The sequence below is a fragment of the Siniperca chuatsi genome, linkage group LG2, assembly GCF_020085105.1.
Source record: "Siniperca chuatsi isolate FFG_IHB_CAS linkage group LG2, ASM2008510v1, whole genome shotgun sequence".
NCBI lineage: Eukaryota > Metazoa > Chordata > Actinopteri > Centrarchiformes > Sinipercidae > Siniperca > Siniperca chuatsi.
Genome location: NC_058043.1, coordinates 16,797,496 through 16,817,286, shown reverse-complemented (window position 1 = coordinate 16,817,286; position 19,791 = coordinate 16,797,496). Strand labels below are relative to the sequence as shown.

Here is a 19,791-nt window from a genome sequence, read left to right as displayed (position 1 = left end):
TCCATATACTTTTGGCTGTACAGTGTACCACTGATATACTGCTCTCTGTCAATGTCTACCTAGTTCATGGGATAATCAGTAAGTTTAGGTAAGTTTTTGCTCCTTTTCAGCACATTCTAGCTGCTTTCTTTCCTTGTACAGTTTTCTAGTTTCACACTCCTGTCCATGTGGTGGCGTTAGCTCACTATAATCTCTGTACCAGCCGTCAGAGAAAAGTACGGAGAAGGAGAAACCAGTAACGTTAGTTAGCATAAACAGCTAGCGTGTGTTTATGAGGTCTTTTCCTGTACAGATTTAGCGACCCACCAAGACAAATTCATCAGAGAACATTTCATACCTGCGAACACACCAAACCCCACTTTAGGTATGTTTTCCACTAGCTAAGCTGAAGCGACAAACGCCAGTTATGAAACCATCTAACGTTAGCATTTGGCAGCGTCAGTAAACGTGACTTTGTAAACCAGATAGAAACATGTTGACCTGGCTAATGCTAGTAATGCTAGTGCTAACTGTCTTTAGTTAATGGCAATGTTAGCAGCTAGGATATAAAGTGACATAACAGCCACAGCAACTAACGCAAGCAGGACCAATTTCGTCAAAGCTAAATTAGCTGTCCTACCCAGATAAGCTAGCTAATGTTACCGAGCCATGTAGACTCTAAACGGAGCTGACTAACGTTATTCAGCATTTTCTTATTTTCAAATACTAATTTCACCTGATTGTATAGTAGGACATAGAAGGGTGGTCAGGTTTGTGACGCTGGCAGGACTTTCTTAATATAATGTTGCACTGTCATGTAACTGGCCTGCTATATTCTGACATATGGCTGGATGGACATAGGTCATATGACTCGAATTATAACCTAACTGGACTGCACATCAGTCTGGGCTTTGTCCTCTTCTCTGTGTCTTCTATGTTAGCCACAAGCAAGATGTGATTAACAAAAACTGGCTTCTACAGTATCTTTTTGCACTGGCTATAAATGCAAATTCACGTGTAGTATAGTATAGCCCATCTGCTTTCTTGTTCATATTTAAGGTTAAATATGTCCGTGGGGCCACTTTTCTGGGGTCTCAGGATCAGCAATAAATATGTAACTAACTTGTATAATCTAAAATAGTATGTTAATTGTAAACATTTTTTGCTTGTGTTTATATATATATATATATATATATATATATATATATATATATATATATATATATATAATGACTTTCATGTGTCACTTTTCATAGGTTTCATACTCTGATAGGGCACATTTCATCTGTTACAATAACACTACTGGCAGTCCTGTGACCCAAGAAAATAATGTGCTGCAGCTGAAGATGGGTGGTAGCGGCTCCAAATCCAAAGGATTTTGGCCTTTTTCTGGCTCAGGTAGTACGGACGATCCAACCAAAGATGGAAACGAGCAGTCACTGGCGAGAGTTCGAAGTTTCCAAAGTGTAACACCTTTTGTTTTGACTAGACGAAGGTAAATACAGCATCAGCAGCATGTAGCCTCCATCATACTTTTTTTCAGGTATTATGGCAGACTGATAGACTCATATACTGAGCTGTTCTAAAAATCATATCTTACAACATGAATACTCATATTGATATTCCTCTTAATTCCTAGTAATAGCAGATATTTTTTGTTTACTGTATTCAGTTATTAATTAGGAGTTTATAGTTTTTGGATTAACTCGAGGTCCCTGTCCCCTTTGCGTCCAGGATGTTCCTCAGAATAATAGCTCCATATTGATGTGATGACATCTCTCAGTTCCTGCCAATGTGGAAATGCATACATATAGTACATGCTTCAAACGTCCCACCCAACCTCACCTAAAAAGGTGTACTAGTGGGCTTTAATATGGGTATGAAGAAGGCTGTTGGAGTAAACCAATGTGACTAATGTTCTTGGAAACAGCTCGAGAATGGTGTATTATCTGATCATTTGAAAAAAAAAAGTTTTAAAAAAGACTGGCCATTAAGAGATGTACCTGTGTTTGCATAGAAAATATTTCCAAACATTCACATTCAGCCTGTGTTGTTGACACTGGGCAAGATGGAGCCATAAATTCACGCAACAATTCTGACCCATCTTCTGGCATATTATACCATAAACCATGATTTGTCAGATCAGGTGATATCTATTCCTTCAATTTCATTTCATTCCCCTCGTTTTAATTTGACAGGAGTGGACAGAAGCATAGTGTTCTGCTGCTGTAGCAGATCTGTTTTGGTCTTTGCTGCCCTCTTATACACTGTTACACTGAGCTGTTATTTGCTTACCGTACTCCCCTGACTTTTCAAAACCAGACTTTTTACCCACAGGAAGACAGCTGACTAGATGTTTTGATTTCTTACACTGTTTTAGGTAAATTAAACATTGTAATGTACAAAGGTTCCCTGACGGAGCCAAGGCATAAGCAAACTAAGCAGTTAAGGCTCACATGCTTGTGGACACCCTAAAACCACTTTTTTGTTGTGGTTGTGTATTCTTTAGTGGCTTTCTCATTAACGTTTGTCTTTCTGTTTGTGTAATACCAAATACAGTATGTGGGAAAATAATGTTTGTTATTCGCTAGATTGTGTGATTATGGATAATTCATTTTGTCTCTCTGCTGCAGCTCTATGTACTTTGATGAAGATGGCGACTTGGCCCATGAGTTCTATGAAGAGACAATTGTGACAAAAAATGGACGGAAAAAAGCCAAGCTGAAGAGGATTCAAAAAAACCTAACACCTCAGGTGAGAAAATTATAATCGCTAAAATAAAGCTTTACCCACCAGCAGTAGTTCTCTGTATTATCAGTCCAAATAATTTTAATCTCTTTTGTGTGCTTCCAGGGAATTATAAAGCTGGACCATCCTTGCATCCATGTAGATTTCCCAGTTGTCCTCTGTGAAGCCTGGTGATGTCTGAGGAGCATCTCAGACTAGCCACTCCGTCAACTCCGTCCTGTGGTTTCCCCTACAGCTGGAAGCCTGAACCACCTTTTAAAAAACATGATCTCTTGATATATTTGATGCCCTTAATGTAGACAGGCTGATGCAATGTGTGCTGAGCCCCTGCATGTGATCTGTTTTTGGCTTGTGTGCAGTTAGACACAGAATAAGTCACCAATGGGGATCTAGAAGGGGGCCAAGTTTACAGATCATGGTTTGTGTGCATGTAAGTGTGAATGTGTGTGCAGATACGGGATGAAATATGACAGAGTCCTGTATTTATTGCTTGTTTCCTGGTATGATTAATTGAACTTGAGGAGTTGAAGGGGAATGTAAGCAGTTCTTCCCTCTGTCACGGTCATATCTAGAGCGGGAAAGTGCACACTTTAATTTTTGACACCATCATGACTTGCTTTATTATGCATGGAACAGGATCTGCTTATTGGTAATAGCCTAGGGAGTTGACAATCAGTGGCCCACAAAATCTAAAGTGGATTAATGTCATATTATAATGTTGGATGGACTGGCTTCAATGACCTCAGAGCCACACATGTACACAGCAGCAGTGAGTCTAGTAAGAGATCCTGTTGTTTCCTTTGCTGCTTTGGCATATTATGTTTCACTTTTAATTTATTATAACTGTTTTTTAATTACAATTTGAAATGCTAAACTGTGTCATGGTACTTTTTTATATCAATACATTATAGTTAAACAGCATATTAAAGTGCTTTTTTCTTCACAAGCTGTCAAGATTAAAGAGGAACGATCATTACCTATAAAAACTGAACATATGAAGGTGCTGAAATAGACACCAGGCCGTAGCGACCTGAGGCTACTGAGGTCATGTTGAGGCGGTAATTTTTCTGGGAATTAAGGAGTTTTAGTAACCTGAGGGAGTGTTTCACATTCTACAACTGAAAAGTTACACATGGTAGGTATTTCAGTGGTTGATTCCAGTTTGTTTTTTTATATATAATTTCTGAAAATATTTTTAACCCAGTGTTCACTTACACTAGGAGGTTTTTTTTTCCAATTGTTACATTCTCCCCCATAATATACTGTGACTGCCTGTAATGACATGACCTGAAGAACCATTCTTAGGTCTAGGAAGTTAGATCTGTATGGTGGGAAACTAAATCAGTGGCTTTAACAGGACTTGGAGTCATGAACTCAGTATCTTGATGGACGCCATATTCTGCTGAGTGAATTTAATACCATGTAATAATGACAATTTAATTTTAATCATCAGATTATGTTATGTAGGGATTTAAATAATTGGAAGTTCCTGAAGATGAATATATAGAAGACATTTACAAAGTTTGAAGACTGTTTGGACAAATATTTCTGATAAAATCATTTTTTCCATAACCTGTGTAATGCTACCTCCATCTGGAGTTGTGTTTATGGGACCACTAGTAATTTGCAATCCAAAATGAAATGCTAAGATGAAGGAAGTTACAGGAGGAAATCTCTTTGCATCAGAGTCAAATGTGGCTTGCCAGTCTTTATATAACAATTATTTGGCAAGCTTATAAGAGCTATTTGTCAAATAATCTTTTATAATGATAGAGAATTCAGCTTTTTGGCAAAAGTTGTAACACTAAAATGAACTGACAGGACCTGTTCACCCATGTAGTGGAAATAATGCTCCTGACCTCCACCTGCGATGAACTTAGCCACCTGCATAGGAAATTGCAAAGGCAAACCATTATTGGGAGGGGAAGTGTGTGTATGTGTGTCTGCTAATGAGGGATGGATGGAGTTCAGAGAGAAGAGAAGGTCATCAATGCAGTCTCCATGGGAAAGGGTTTTCTACAAAGCTGTCCAATATTGTTCTCCTTAGAGGATAAAGATGGCTGTGCCAAAATCCACTCCACTTTATTGCTTCCATGAAATGATTTTACTCTACACAAGTCTTTGTGCTTTTTTTTTTTAAACCTCTGGACATGTACCTTTTTCAGCTGAGTCTGGGGAGACATGGCAGTACAATTACTTTTTGTTTACTTTCACAAAGCTGTAATAATATGCAAGGCCATGAGGTGAACTGCAGTATTGGATTGGAGTAAGATTTGACTCAGCAAAACCACCCATTCTCTGGCTCTGCTGACACAAGTCTGGGCACATTTTAAGATATAAAATCACAAAGTAAGGTATTTGCAGGAACCATCTTTTACCTTATCATTAAAAATAATGTGTGAATTATTCTACATTCTTATTTGCACACATCCAAATACCATTTAAAGCATTTGCTGGACCAATAGAAGACACCAATGAAAACATGAAAAAGGGTCCACACACTGTAGCTCCCTTTAGTGCAATTTATTGGCACATCCACAAGCGACATTTCAAGCTAACGCTCTTCTTCAGACTTAGTTATACATACAGAGATGCCATCTTTAAATACACATGCTCTGATCATCTGATACTCACATGATGATACCAGTGAGACATAAAGCAATACATAAACATATGTAAGATCCTTATAGCACACAAGAATAACATCAGGCCAGTAGTCATCATATCTTCCATATGGCTATCTAGATAGAGGCGCATAATAGGATGTCCCTAAAACATTTAGGAACAGGAATCTACAATATCCAGCCCAAGAATATTCACAAAGGAGGGGAACAACATATGAAATCTGGAGTAAACCAAGTACACAAGTCATATTGAATGGCAATCATTTCATGTTTAGAAAAAGACCACAATACCAATCAAGGTAAAAAAAAAAAAAAAAATAGCTCAGATAACCACAGCACCACCACACCAACTTCACCATAATGATCTGAAACAGTCGATAGAGTCCAATCTGATAAGGGTGGTGCCATTGTCGTCCCAAAACGTGAGACTTATGACAAGGAAATCCAAAACCAACTCAGTAATTCAAAGTTTTATAGGAAGCTAGATCATAACCCTATATCAGAATTCAAGAGACATGACTGTGCATGACTTACTGGGCCAGCTTCTTGGAAACAACAACGTAAGCAAACCAGAATATTCCTTTATGAGGGTGGATTACTGTGATTGGTATTGTGGTCTTTTTCTAAACATGAAATGATTGCCATTCACTTGTGTACTTGTTTCACTCTGGAAACAACATCAAAGAAATCAAGAATAATTTAGGATAACTTTGCTGTTTTCTCTAAGTACTCTGAGGGAACTGTCTTCAGAAGAGGAATCTATTAGTTATGAGGTCTGAGAGTGTATTTGAAAAAGGTAATAATGGGGCAATGAGGTCAATTGTGTGTGAAGATACAGGCTTTGTCAATATAAGCACATATATGTTTTATTAGCTGTATCTGTGCAAACAGATACTGTCTCTTACAAAATATATATTTGAAGTAATCCATTAACTCTCAGAGGTACAATGACCCCATTTAGTTCAACAAAAGCAGCTTTGAGTCATGTTTATCGTCTCAGCTCTTAGAGTATTGGCATCTACAATAAGTCCCTATATGGTGATGTTACTTGGTGGCATCAGGATTCTTTAAATTCATGTTGACCTTCACATCTGTGGTAATAACTTTTAGAGACAATTTGATGGCCGTTATGTAAGATCTCTCTTTACACACATAACAGACAAACAACCTAGTGTTTCAAAACAAAAGCTCACGCCATTTATTTGAAATCACTTTTTTAGCTGCTTTCAGCTGCTAAACCTGAGTTTACTACCAGTCTACAGTGAGAACCTGCCACCAAATACTAATCTCATAAAATAAAAAATCTTATAAAAGCAGCTGATGTGTCTGTAACTGTCACAGTAAAACTGTTATTGTGACATCACTTACCATGATGCTCACAGCTCACAAGCGTGTAGCTATAATGATGAACACATGTTTTAACACATAGACTACTTGATACTCAGAAATTTGTTTTGGAGTGCCAAAATCTTCATAAAGGATTCTAAAGCCTTCATAGCAAATCCCAAGTGTGTGTGTGTGGTTTACCCAAGCAAACTTTACACTTGAGGATCGTGCGTAAGCCATATCCGGCAGAAATCCTGTCTCAGCTTTGAATTGGTTTCAAATGCTTCAGCTTCAGTTGAATCATGATAGTAAAATCTATTTACTGTTCTCTCTACTGCTTTGGAACTTTCAAAGTCTTAATTTAAACTGACTTCTGGTAAAAAAGCTATAATGCCTAACACTGACCTTGAAAAATTTTGTGTGCCCTGTCATTAAAATCAGAACAATGTTTACACATAGATTTGAATTTGATGATGTCAGAGAAGCAGGCAAAGAAAGAAACTCCCCCTATTTAAAAGGCAAAGTAAGCAAAAATCCTATGGTGAGGTGTTTTGCACATGTGAGGTGGAGTCTGCTGGATATTTTAATACCAGTTAGGGGTGGATTTCAACACAGAACAAACAACTGCTTTTGTCTCTAGACTATGATAATGGAGCAGAATAACAAGCTTGACCTGTATGCAACTCGAACAGCTTGATTGGACTACTTTCATCCAGAGATTAGAGAGGAAAAGGTTGCTGGTAAGAGACATTATTTGGACACACCATGAGATTTAACGTATTATTATGTTTTTTTTTAAAAAGACTTTTTAATGTTTGATGTATTAACATAAAAAATAAATGTTTCTTGCACAGTGAGATTACATTTGTTACCATTCAGAGCAAGCTCATATTCAAGCTCAAATGTATAGAAGAAGAGCCTGACAGCTTTTTAGACAAAGTGACTCTCCTCAGAACAGATGCAAGATACAAATCTGATTCTATTCCAAAACACTGCCATTACCAACGTTTTAATACTACAATCATGCCTACTCTGAGAAAGATGCAATTAGCCTGGAGATTTTATAAATGATGGCCTGAAAGCTTATTTTAAGTACCCAAACCATCTACAGTTTAACTCAGTCTATGCAATGCTTATGGTCACAGAAAATACAAATAAAATTTGGTGAGGACATTGTCTCTGAAAGCTGGTTGGGTCCACCTGCTTTTGATGAATGCCAATATATATTTACAAAAATAAACAAAAGAACCTGTCTAGTGCCCCATTCATTCATTCATTGAAACTTTTTACACTATAACAATTTAGGTTGTAACTTTTTACACTGTAGTCAATTAAATCTTGCTAAAATAGGCTTCATAGTAGGAACAAAATACAACAGCCGTCAAACATTTAACCGTGTGAGGAATCTGTTTCACATTTGGTCTTATGAATGAAACTTTCCTCTACAGTCAATTCAGAGCAGAACTTGAAGAACAGACTACTTTGGTCTGTATTCAAGGGGGGGTGAGCGGCACTGGGATGTAATGTTACCCTCACATCTATGCCAGACGAGGTTATGAACATGGTTAAGTGTTAAATAATAGTCGTTTTAAACTAAAACCCCATGCTTTATTATTACAAATGACAAAACAAGACAAATTATGTGTTTCATAAATTCAAATCCCCCCTACCCAGGAAGTCAATACACTGAACTATTGTTGCTCAACGTCTTACCCGTCATCATCACTCCTGCCATAATTTCTGTTAGCTTTAGCTGGCAAATTTGTTAATCATCAACATGGATTGAACGGACTATGACTGTCATTTTTCACATGGCAGGGCAGTGGAAAAGCAATTTATCTGACGGTTACATGAGAGGAATAAGCCCGTGTCCTCAGCTTCATCGGAACAGGTCAGACTGGACAGGAAGAAGAAACCACACGTTAGCTAACTTAGCACATTTGTCAATTTCAATGAAACTTTGAGCTAATTTGGCTAAGTTACGTTAACTTAGTTAGTGGACGGAAGACGTTTAAAGTAGTCCGAGAGAACAGCAGTTAAATGTTAAAAGTAGGCGTCTTCATTAGTTTTTGCTTTACATTACACTCTAACCAACATGAAACTTTCTTATCAAAACTGACTTCCGAAGAAAAATTATTTAATGTAACGTCAATCAAACAGGAAGTTGACTGCTATTAGCCATACTTGGTAATAAGCGGTTTCTAGTAATCTACCATAGACATGTCATAGGTACTCTTAACGTTGTAACGTTATCACAACAATATTTATTATCACATTTTAGAGTTGCTCACTGAAACTCAGTCTACCTATGAGATCATGTTGCTTTTACTATACCTGCAACTCTAAAATATTACCTGAAAGTACAGTACAGATTTAATATTTGTGATATCATTAGAAAAATGTTCAGTTTTCTGAATCATCTGTGGAGATATTTGGAACAATTTTTTTGGTTTTAGGTTTTATTTTTGGCTTAATTTAACAAAACTGCTTTGTTTTTCTTTTCAAGAGGAAGAGGAGAGAAGGTGAGCACTGACCATGGAGGCTGTATTTCACTCTCTCTTCACCACAGCTGGCCAGCTGCCTTGGTTGCTTCTGACTCTGTTTACGTCATGGACAGTCTTGTGTTCAGCAGATATAAAGCAGACAAGATGGCCATTATATTCCCAGAAGCCAGTTCTTCTTGCCTGGAATGCCCCAACAGAAGAGTGTGTCCCACGACATGGTGTAACTTTATCTTTGGACCAGTTTGACATTGTGGCATCCCCCAATGAGGGCTTTGTCCGGCAGAACCTTACAATTTTCTATAAGGAGCGTCTTGGGTTGTATCCCTATTATGAGCGTGGTGGAATTGCAGTGAATGGAGGCCTTCCACAGCTTGCCAGCCTCACTCAGCACTATGAAAAGATGTCTGAAGGTTTGCAAAAATATATACGTGAGCCAGAGGCAAAAGGTTTGGCTGTTCTTGACTGGGAGGAGTGGCGCCCATTGTGGATCCGAAATTGGGATATTAAAGATATCTATCGAATTAAATCCCGTGAAATGGTGGCCAAAAAGAATCCTAAGTGGACCCCAGAACAAGTGGTGAAAGTTGCACAGCAGGAATTTGAGCTATCAGCTCGCAAATTCATGCTGGAGACTCTGAAACTTGCCAAGAATTCGAGGCCCAATCAACTGTGGGGCTTCTACCTGTTTCCAGATTGTTACAACCATGACTACAGGAGTGGCCTGAAGAACTACACAGGCCGCTGTCCTGATGTGGAGATGGACCGCAATGACCAACTTAACTGGTTGTGGATGGAAAGTACAGCATTCTTCCCGTCTCTATACATGGGCTCTGTACTAAGCTCTACAAATTATGGCCGCTTCTTTGTCCGAAACAGGGTAAAGGAGGCGATGCGCCTGGCATCTGTTGGGGATGGATTAGCACGTCCTGTTTTTGTTTATACCCGCCCTACTTACATCAATCAGATGACCCCCCTAACTGAGGTTAGTTGGCTAGAGCAACAATTCATCAAGTGCAAGAGGCTTGTACATTTGCTATGTTATTTAGGAGTTCACTTATTATATTTAACCATTGGATGGGAGGATGCAGTTGCCAGGAGACCACACATTGCTGATGGATATAAAAAAGTCAATGAAATTAGTGCAATCAACAACATTTATTAAACAAGCTTGACACTATAATAACATCACTGTCCCTGCCATGAGAAGGTTACAGTATACAGGTTAACATCATAGTTTATTAAATATGTATTAGCTTAGTTACTATTTAAATTGACATTTATTCATTTATATTGACTTTAGTGGAATTCAAATGTACTAAAATATATTTTTCTGTGTGATATTTCCTTCATTGTATGGTACACTACTGAACTGTTTGTGTAAATGTTTTTAGACAGATTTGGTCTCCACCATTGGTGAGAGTGTTGCTCTTGGAGCTGCAGGTGTAATCTTCTGGGGGGACACTTCCTATGCAAACAGCCGTGTAAGTGTCACACCCTCTCTGCTCATTTGATGCTGAATAGCCTAGTATTCAAAATTCTTAACATCCCTTTTTTTTTGCCTGCAGGCCAATTGCTCCACCCTAAATGAGTATCTTCAGGGACCGCTGCGCCGGTACCTGCTCAATGTGTCTACAGCAGCAGAACAGTGCAGTCAGGAGGTGTGCAAATCCCATGGCCGCTGTCTGCGCAAAATACCAGACAATGATGTGTACCTGCATCTCAGCCCCTTAACACACAGCATCACCAGTCAGGGTGGCCGGCTGAAGGTTACAGGCGTGCCTGGCCAAGCCGAGCTGGCTCTTTTCCACACACACTTCCAGTGCCAATGCTACAGTGGGTACAGGGGTGAAGCCTGTGCTCAGAAAGAAAAAGGGCAGAATAAAGCCTCCTCTGTCTTAGGCACCTGGCCCCTTTGCCTTTTACTCCCACTAGGACTCCTCACTCTGCTACACTGAGGAAACTGAGAAGCCCAAACTATTCACTGCTTCTGCCAGCCTGGAAAAGGACAGTTCGACATAAAGGTGGTACGTTTCTGTGCACTAGTGATTTTGGTGCGTTGACAGCAGCAGACAGTCAGTCCTGTCATCAAAGATCTCCCAGTATGACAGGAGATTTTTTATCTCCAGCACACAGACGCCATCTGACAGGAATATTTGTGTCTGACAAACTGGCAGAGCTCCAACCTCAGGACCACCTCATGGAACTGATGTCCATCCATCAATATTGCAACTGGGTATTAACTTATATCAAATGATGTCAAAACTGCCATAATCCATTCTCACCCTGACCTCCAGATGAGGAGATACTGTATACTATCACACCACATTCAATGGGACTACAATGTAATTGTGGGACTGATAAAATGCTTTATGAAAAAAGAACTGCTTAACCTAAAAGTTTTTGGATTTATCTATTTTTTGTGATGGACACAACAACAGAACATGAGGCTTGAGCAAAAAAAGTGTAAGAAAGGTACAATTGATGCCCAGCGACATATAGTATTGATTGATATGAAATTATAGTTGTTGATGTTACAACAAAAGACCTTCCGATATTCCGCATTTGCATATTGCTGCCCATTTATACAAAACAGTTTGTATCTGTTGATGGATCAGGCTGTTACGTGTTATGACATATAGCCTCTTGAATGAAATATAAATAGTGAATTATGCCAGAAGGTGATAAATTAGAACAAATGTCTTAAATCTCTTTGGCTAATAGAAACAACATGGCTGGACCTGCCTGTTTCAGTTCAAAATTGTGCCTTAACTGGGCTATGAAATGCTCTTTCCTTTATGGTTGCCTTTGTTTACAAGTTGTGATTATTGAGGTTTTCACAGCAATGTTCATCTCAGCCTCTGCTGGGCACAGTGCTTTATACCAATATTAACTACAAATGCCTACCAGTTTTTTTTAATTTTTAATTAACAAGGACAATGTATACAAAAGGAAAGTGTGGACAGACCTGTAAAGAAAAGATAAATGTTAGTGTTTATTTGCAAATCGTGTAATCTAATTTACGTGGATGTCATTGTGAAAACAAGTTGTCTTCATGTCAAAAAAACTTATTTTCAGCCTCCAGGTAATATATCTTTTGCCAATTTCTTGTTAATATCATGAGAACAGACAGCAAGAAACAACAAGCAATTGTATTACAGAAATGCCAAAAATAAGTTTATTTTCCATTATACCACAATTCTTTACTAACCAAAATAAGAAATTATTTTGAAAATGTTTGTGTTTATCTTTAAAAAAAAGTTTGACTGTTACTTAGTACTTATGTACGTTTAGTGTGTAGTTTGACTTGCTTGCACTACAGCTTGTGTCGGAGTTCCTGCAAGTGACACTGTGTTGATAGCAGCTACTGTAGCTACATCTTCATATCAAAGTAAATATAATTGCTAGACTGAAGCTAGCTGAGCAGTTTCAAATGTATACAGTAGCTTCTGTATTTACTCTGTATGGCAGTCTGCTCAAAAAAGTATACAGCAGTATTTAGCTACTGTTATGTAAAATGTATTTTAAACTCCACCATACTACCTAAAATGAGTTTTGATACCAGCAGGCAGGTGGTAGGTTTTACTGTTTTTCACAAACTCACACCAATCACACCAATAGTATTGCAGTAGAACTTTTAATGTATGCTACAAACTTTTGAAATTCTGCACTTTAACTAACAACTAATTTTATGTTGAGGTGGATCTGGCTTTATTCCATGTACATGAAGTGAACTTGTGTTCTGTTGCTGGATACAGAAACCTGCATACAGTCAGTACATTACACTATATTATGGCGTTTTTCCATTTAATGCGTCATGATAGAGATGTGTTCACTGTGAATCTTGTCTGAAAACAAATGAGTGTTATGATTGTTATACTTTCCTTTCCTTTAAGTCAGTAGCATTAATGATCTAACATTTTATTTAGTTTGTCATTATCTTTGAAGATGTAAGAGAGAGTGAGGGCAAAGATTGCTGAACAAAGTAATCAGATTTAACTAATGTTGGTGAAAACAAGGTCTTAAAACACACTAGTCGCTCATGTCACTCATGTATATTGCAGATAATTTGACCCCACTGTTATTGACAAGCTTATGCCAATGATCACTATTTACATTTCAATAGTAGGCCATAAATCTATATGTTAAAGAGAGGAACCATACTGTTGTTTTTCTGTTGTGAATGTGTGTTTTTAATTTGACATGACATCTTGTTCATCCCACAACTTGCTTGAACAGTTGTTTGGGTTTTTTTTACTTTTGTACCACTACACCTCTCTGTTTTAGAAGCGTTTCATTGTTGATAAGGAAATTACCTTAATTTAAAAGCCTTATTTTTCCAAAGTGTTTTGATTGTGTCGTTCAAAACAAAGTCTGAAAAAAAAATTAAAGGGTTGCACAGGATTTTAATGTTTTGTATTTAACATTTCATTTTCAACTTTTACATCAGAGAATTTGATTATTAAAAAAGGAATTTGAAAGTAATTTGAATGTTTCTGTAATTTTCTTTAGACTGTTGCCTACTGGGAGCATTTTTTGTTTTATCTGTAAGCAGAAAAGATTCTGCTACTTCAGGGACATCATCACCTTATATACCTACTGCTGCGGTCTGTGAATGTTGGTGTTCCAGCCATTTAACAACACAGGTTTAGTCTTTGTGCAACAATATTTTGCTATGCTGTATCCAATATACTGATGACTCATACTGATGTATGCATTTTACAACAAAGATACAGGAGAAAACAGGACATAAGATATTCCAAGTGGATATCAAAGCTAGTAAATATTAAAGAATGAGAGAGAAGACAGTAAAAAACTAGTACTGTCATGAAGCTCAAGGGTTAAACTTAATATTTGATACAGTGTTTCAGGGTATCCAGATAGAAACTAAAAGTGGCATTAAATACATTGTAGTTTGGTTTATGGTTTGAGAATTTTGTGGTATGATTGTGGTACTTTCCAAAAATCAAAAGCAGGTGGACAATGTATAAGATATGATATCCTATTCTTCACCAAACAGCACATTTCTATTCCTTTGTGTGGGGAAAGTTCAAAATGTTTTTTATGTCATCATATTTTTACAAAAAGCACACCCAGTAACCCAGTAAAACCAAAACATTTTCACTGGATAGCATATGCATTAGTTTTAACTGTTTTCTGATCGTTTTAGCAGGAAATGGCGTAATGTTGCTTAGTGTTGTTTTGTGCAACTCGTAATATGCTCCGACAAGGAACAGATGGTTTAGTCCGTGGTAGATTTAATATACAGCTAACAGACACACATTCATCAAAATTATTTTGCATTTTTCGACTTGCTCGTGTGACAGTTTCTATCTAGTCTTTACTTTTGGTTAATGGGAAATTTTCTGTCCAAGAAACGGTGACTGCAGGTAGTTTCTTGTCAGTAAAGTCTAGCTAGCGTCAGGCTCACTGCACCTCCTCTCAGTCTGAAAAGCTAACGTTAGCTACCACCAGCATCGACCCGAAGCCTTTCGGCAGCATTTCCCATCACTGGCAACCAGCAATGCAGAAGACATGACGATAAAGCAGACAGCCTCGTCCTTCTGTCAGTGAACGTGTCTAACAGTTATCTCCTGTGTGTTGGTATGTTTTCCTCTGGTGCTTCATCCTTAATACATCTTGTTCCCCCCACACCGTCCCATTGTACAGAGATTTAGCTAGTAGAAGAGCGACACATCGAGCTAATCTTGGCTTTCATGCATATTTTGACTAAATTACACTGGTCAGCTTAATACAGATTTTTCATCCTTCATCCTGGGAGGTTACGTTTCATTTAACTGAACACATCTCTTGGGTTTTTCTGGATTCAACCTGTATCCCTGCACAGCCACATTCAGTCCCAAATTGTCAAACCATACTTACCTGGTTGACATCACCAACCACGATATAGTGCACTGTTTTCAGGTTGACCTTAACAAGCTCCTTGAGCAGTGTTCATTGTCAACTTAATGCTGTGGTGAAATGGATGGTGTTTGACAATTTGCAGGATTTACCTTATTTGCTAAGGACTAAGCTGTGCTCCAGTGAAGCCTTCACTTTTAAGCAAATATTTTTCTTTCTAAGATGCACATGCAGAATTTAAGACATTTCCTGTTCACCTAATCAAGGTCGAACTGCCCTGCAGTAATCCTTTAGGTACATAAGGGGTTTTTTTGCTGGATGTTATTTGTGTGATTTTGGCTATCATTCCTATGTGTTACGATAAAAATTTAATTATCACGTTAAATTGCTGACATCTGGAGACATCAGTCTACAGAAAGATTGTGTTCCTGTTCCTCATATCTCAGCCATGTAGCTGCTGAGTATGTCTATAGGAATGGTTAAACCTATGAAAATAAGAGGCAGGTATGCTGTCAAACAAATATTATATGAATAGTATCTAAATGATGGGCTCTCAGAAAATGCACTGTCTAACACTTTTCCTAGATCGTTCATCTTGACGAAATGAATTTCTTGCGTAATCGTCTTGTTGTTCTGGGCCTGGTGTTGTTGGCCACGTTACTGCTATACCTGCTGCTGCCATCCATTCGCCAGGGCAGCATGGAGCCGTCTCTTGAAGCTCAAAGAATTGGGCTGATGGCCACCCCCCCTCCTCCGCTTCCAACCATCAACGTGTCTATTCGCACCGGACAGCTACCAGGGGACCCTCCACTGTTCTTCAGAGAAGCTTTACCTGTTGATGGAGCTGGACGACAGATATTGCCGAGGTGAGTTGACACAGGTGGAGACCTACTTAGAACATTTTGGGAGATAATGTGCTTTTTCCTCGTAACTATTATTTCCAAACCAGTTGTCTGGTTGTCTGGTTGTCTTTCCGCACCAGACAGTGAGACATGGTCTGTCGGTAAGTTTGAGATGCTTACAAACACAGGCAGTGCTGCTAACATACAGCTCTAACATGCTTTATTTGCCAGGCCTGTGCTAGTTATAAAATCTTGAGAAACCTACTGTTAAGAAGTCATGGGAAAACAAAATGATTTCTTTTTGCAGGCTGCAAGTGGTTCTTCTTCATGGCCAGGCCTTCACATCCAAAACCTGGGAAGAACTCGGTACAATGGCCCTGCTGGCAACTAATGGATATCAGGCCTTAGCGATGGACCTGCCAGGTAGGCACATAATCAGCACTAATGTTAGTGAAAATAATGATGACATTACTTAAAACTGGATTATACAAAAAATTATCATTGTGATATGTATGGTCTTATACACTAATTAATTATGGGGACCAGATTCAATTTAGAGAGCAGGATTACTTAAATTTTATACATTTAAATACATTTTATTTTGTTGTTTTTTTTGCCTAATCTGAATGTAGTCTTTTTCTTACATAGATGAGGTCTGAACAGGGCACATGGGAGGCTTGTTTCCCATCGCTGAACTAGAAAAAACTAACAATTTACATATTCCTAAATATTATTTTAGCAATATATGAAAACTGTCATGTGTTATCAATGCGTGGGGTGTATACACTGGGTTTACCAGTGTTCAGACCTTTTCACTTGCCGGGTTGCATTTTGGCAACATGTGTTGCATTTTGTTCACATGGACCACAAGGCTTAAATTTGGGTTGACAGAAGCAGCACAATTAGTACATGGAGTTTGGTGACCTCAGGCAAATCCCAGCACGGCTCTACCCCACTTCAAACTAAGCAGATGTCTAATCAGCCAGAAGAACTCAAAACACCTGCCTTGGTGTGCTTTTCAATAAAGTCTGAAACACAAAAATATATATAAAAGGTGAATGAGTCTGAAAACATTCCAGAGCTACTGCATACACATTTCAAAGCACACAGGTGTGAATGGCTGTTGTCTTAGCATCTGAGTACACACATTTTGTAATTACATTTATTTAAAAATAATAATAATAATAATCTACAATCTTCTACAAATTCTTCTTCTTCTTGGAGGGTATGGTAAATCGCCGGACTCAGATGCTCTGAAGACCGACCAGAATCGGGTGGACCTCCTTTCAAGGTTCATGGAGTCTTTGGGTGTCAGGGCAGCTGTGCTTTTGAGCCCCTCCATGAGTGGACATTATTCCATCCCCTTCCTCATGAAGAACAGCGCTCAGCTACATGGCTTCATTCCCATAGCACCAGTCGGGACCCGTAGTTACACTACACAGCAGTATCAAACTATTGAGGTGAGCGCGGTAAAGCTTGTGTTGATGTGACTGTGATGATTAATATATTCAAATGGAAACCACAGACATAATGGAATCGTGCCATTAGTTGTGTGTTATGTGAGTAAACAAACGTCATTGGTGTTTCTCTAGACATTAGAGTTATTAGATGGTCGTTAACTTTTCATTTTTCAATGAACTGTTCCTTTAATGTGGACTACACACCAGTGAGGCACGGCTACATTAATTCCACTAGGGGGCCCGTTCTTCCTAATATCTGTGCATTTTGAATGTATCATGTAACCTACAAGTACCTATTAAGTACAGCACACACCAGGTTTGCTGTGTCTCACTTAATTTGTCATTTTAAAGGAATAGTTCAACAATTTGGGAAATACACTTATTGGTTAGAGGTAGATGAGGCCAGGCCCAGGAAGTTTCTGGGCTCGGCAAAGAAATAGTCTGGCACATAACCCTCCGTGAAACCACAAAGTGTTGTTTTCACACTTTGGTTTTCGTATGGATTAAACAAACAAGATATAACGTGTTAATTAGTGAGCTTTAGAGGTGCTGGCAGATTTTGTTACCTTTGTATAGTAACAACATCTGCCTTCTTTTGAGTATTGTTGAAATATTTGTGGGGAAACTAATAAATTATGTTAATAATCAATACATCTTTTGGTCATTTATCAAGTTAAAATACCAAACATTTGCTGGTTATAACTTGGTTATAACTATTATTGTGAGTGATTGCTGCTGACTACTGGTTAAATAAAGTAAGCATCTTTGATATTACTTTGGCCTTTTGTAACATTTGATGGCCATTTATTATTTTTGTATTTTTTGATGTTTTATAAACTGAATGATTGATTGAACATAAATAGATTAACTGAAAGTGGGAACTAAATCATAAATCGCAGTCATATTTGAAAGTTAGCCAAACATGGTGTATTTTTGTACCGTTTGGACCTTTACAAAGTACCTTCACTACGTATACGAGAGGCCAGCAACAATTTAGCCAATAACAGTAGGTTTAGCCCATAAGTATGTCAGAAGTCTGTGTGTATTTTTGCAAAGCTGTATATTGATACTGGTCTATGCACATGTGATAATGTTTTTACATTGTATAGTCTTTTTCTTTGACTTCTCACTCCTGTGTGCTTTTCAGACTCCCACTCTGATTGTGTTTGGAGCCCTGGACACAAATCTGGGTGCTCAGTCCCACAAGAACCTCATACAACTTCCACATCACTTTGTGTTAAAGTTAGAGGGAGCTCGCCATGCCTGCTACATGGACAAACCCAGAGAATTTCACCAAGGATTGATCGACTTCCTAAGCAAACTGAAGTGAGACGTGTAGCGGAGGAAGAGGAGGTAGACAGATTAGAAGAAGGAGGAACACAAGTCATCTATTCAGTGGTTTAATGTGTTGACAAGTTTGCTAAAAAAGTTTTAAGATCAGCATTATTCTCATATTATCATCACCCGAAGCAAAAAACATTGGCATGGGAGTAGATTTTAATACATGAAAAATGGCATGTAAAATCTCCTAACAATGTGATCGTTAACAATACAGTATTTCAGTTTCCAAAATTAAAAATTATAGTTATTTTTTCAGTTTTCCATAGTGTCACCCAAACATACCAGAGTAGTTCAGCTCAGCTTGTTGTAAAAATAGCTTCAGACTTGTTTAGTGGTGATTTTCGTTTCATGTGTTTCATGTCTCTCTTTGCATGTAAAAACATGGAATGTGTTTGATTCACTGTTGCCATTTTTGTAGGTGACATGTAGGTTACTGTAAATATGCAAATGTAGCAGGTGCCTGTGTTTAAATAGCTTATGTTGGCTTCACATTCGACAAACATATTTGTATATTAAGATCTGGTAACCATTACAGCTTCCAAGAAAACACATGCTGTTCTCAACAAAAGCAAACAAAATTGATACACACTGTAAAAAAAAAAATGTATAAAAGAATATGGACCATATAAAATGACAAACAAATAGCTCACATTTGTTTATATAATGAATATAAAGTTATATATAATATATTTGCAATAAGTTTGGACAATCATGCTAAAAACAAACTTAAAATATGATATATGCACAGCTTAAAATAAAAACAAAAAATTGAGTGTTTTGTATGTTTCAGTTGATAAAATGCCATGTTTTGGGAATTGAAGATTATTTTAATGTATTTATATAACATGCTGTTTGGAAGGTTATTATACTGCTGGCTTTTGCCGACTTTTGTGAAAGTTCTTGGAGAGTTACTGCCACCACTTTTTACACCCACCATTTGCATTTTTACAGATGCAGAAAATTAGCTAGAAAATGTGCTTGTTCTGAGAACAAATATGTTTACTTAAGCACTATACATAAGTACACTTATAAGATACTTGTTCTTTTCTTGAATATTTCTATTTTAAGCTACTTTATAGTTCAACTCCACTTCATTTCAAATATTGTA

General features: G+C 37.8%; 3 protein-coding genes across 6 annotated transcripts; all 3 read left to right on the top strand.

The window, feature by feature from the left end:
* Positions 1–208: 208 nt before the first annotated feature.
* Positions 209–3,601, top strand: tusc2b (tumor suppressor 2, mitochondrial calcium regulator b). 2 transcript variants are annotated; one of them, XM_044166972.1, is made up of 4 exons: positions 209–364; positions 1,236–1,474; positions 2,613–2,733; positions 2,833–3,601. In XM_044166972.1, exons 2-4 carry the CDS (start codon positions 1,326–1,328, stop codon positions 2,899–2,901), a joined length of 339 nt encoding a protein of 112 aa, XP_044022907.1. In that variant the 5' UTR covers positions 209–364; positions 1,236–1,325; the 3' UTR covers positions 2,902–3,601. The 2 variants fall into 2 exon arrangements, with proteins under 2 accessions (XP_044022907.1, XP_044022914.1); XM_044166979.1 differs by having other exon boundaries at positions 216–364; positions 1,253–1,474.
* Positions 3,602–7,272: 3,671 nt separating this feature from the next.
* Positions 7,273–13,663, top strand: hyal2b (hyaluronidase 2b). 2 transcript variants are annotated; one of them, XM_044166958.1, is made up of 4 exons: positions 7,273–7,417; positions 9,184–10,163; positions 10,573–10,662; positions 10,747–13,663. In XM_044166958.1, exons 2-4 carry the CDS (start codon positions 9,213–9,215, stop codon positions 11,134–11,136), a joined length of 1,431 nt encoding a protein of 476 aa, XP_044022893.1. In that variant the 5' UTR covers positions 7,273–7,417; positions 9,184–9,212; the 3' UTR covers positions 11,137–13,663. The 2 variants fall into 2 exon arrangements, with proteins under 2 accessions (XP_044022893.1, XP_044022885.1); XM_044166950.1 differs by lacking the exon at positions 7,273–7,417 and adding an exon at positions 8,367–8,568.
* A 730-nt stretch (positions 13,664–14,393) lies between these two features.
* abhd14a (abhydrolase domain containing 14A) lies at positions 14,394–19,455 on the top strand. Of its 2 annotated transcripts, none has more exons than XM_044165889.1 (5): positions 14,394–14,782; positions 15,734–15,906; positions 16,190–16,305; positions 17,107–17,342; positions 18,490–19,455. In XM_044165889.1, exons 2-5 carry the CDS (start codon positions 15,740–15,742, stop codon positions 18,670–18,672), a joined length of 702 nt encoding a protein of 233 aa, XP_044021824.1. In that variant the 5' UTR covers positions 14,394–14,782; positions 15,734–15,739; the 3' UTR covers positions 18,673–19,455. The 2 variants fall into 2 exon arrangements, with proteins under 2 accessions (XP_044021824.1, XP_044021813.1); XM_044165878.1 differs by having other exon boundaries at positions 14,395–14,782; positions 15,626–15,906.
* The last annotated feature ends 336 nt before the right edge of the window (positions 19,456–19,791 follow it).

What these genes read in the sequence shown, in the direction of transcription:
- hyal2b (XM_044166958.1), top strand. Translation starts at nt 9,213, where the DNA reads ATGGAGGCTGTATTTCACTCTCTCTTCACCACAGCTGGCCAGCTGCCT. An exon ending in AGATGACCCCCCTAACTGAG is followed by an intron (nt 10,164 to 10,572) that starts GTTAGTTGGCTA and finishes AAATGTTTTTAG; the next exon opens with ACAGATTTGGTCTCCACCAT. An exon ending in CTTCCTATGCAAACAGCCGT is followed by an intron (nt 10,663 to 10,746) that starts GTAAGTGTCACA and finishes TTTTGCCTGCAG; the next exon opens with GCCAATTGCTCCACCCTAAA.
- abhd14a (XM_044165878.1), top strand. Translation starts at nt 15,644, where the DNA reads ATGAATTTCTTGCGTAATCGTCTTGTTGTTCTGGGCCTGGTGTTGTTG. An exon ending in GGACGACAGATATTGCCGAG is followed by an intron (nt 15,907 to 16,189) that starts GTGAGTTGACAC and finishes TTCTTTTTGCAG; the next exon opens with GCTGCAAGTGGTTCTTCTTC. An exon ending in AGCAGTATCAAACTATTGAG is followed by an intron (nt 17,343 to 18,489) that starts GTGAGCGCGGTA and finishes TGTGCTTTTCAG; the next exon opens with ACTCCCACTCTGATTGTGTT.
- tusc2b (XM_044166972.1), top strand. Translation starts at nt 1,326, where the DNA reads ATGGGTGGTAGCGGCTCCAAATCCAAAGGATTTTGGCCTTTTTCTGGC. An exon ending in TTTGTTTTGACTAGACGAAG is followed by an intron (nt 1,475 to 2,612) that starts GTAAATACAGCA and finishes TCTCTGCTGCAG; the next exon opens with CTCTATGTACTTTGATGAAG. An exon ending in AAAAAAACCTAACACCTCAG is followed by an intron (nt 2,734 to 2,832) that starts GTGAGAAAATTA and finishes GTGTGCTTCCAG; the next exon opens with GGAATTATAAAGCTGGACCA.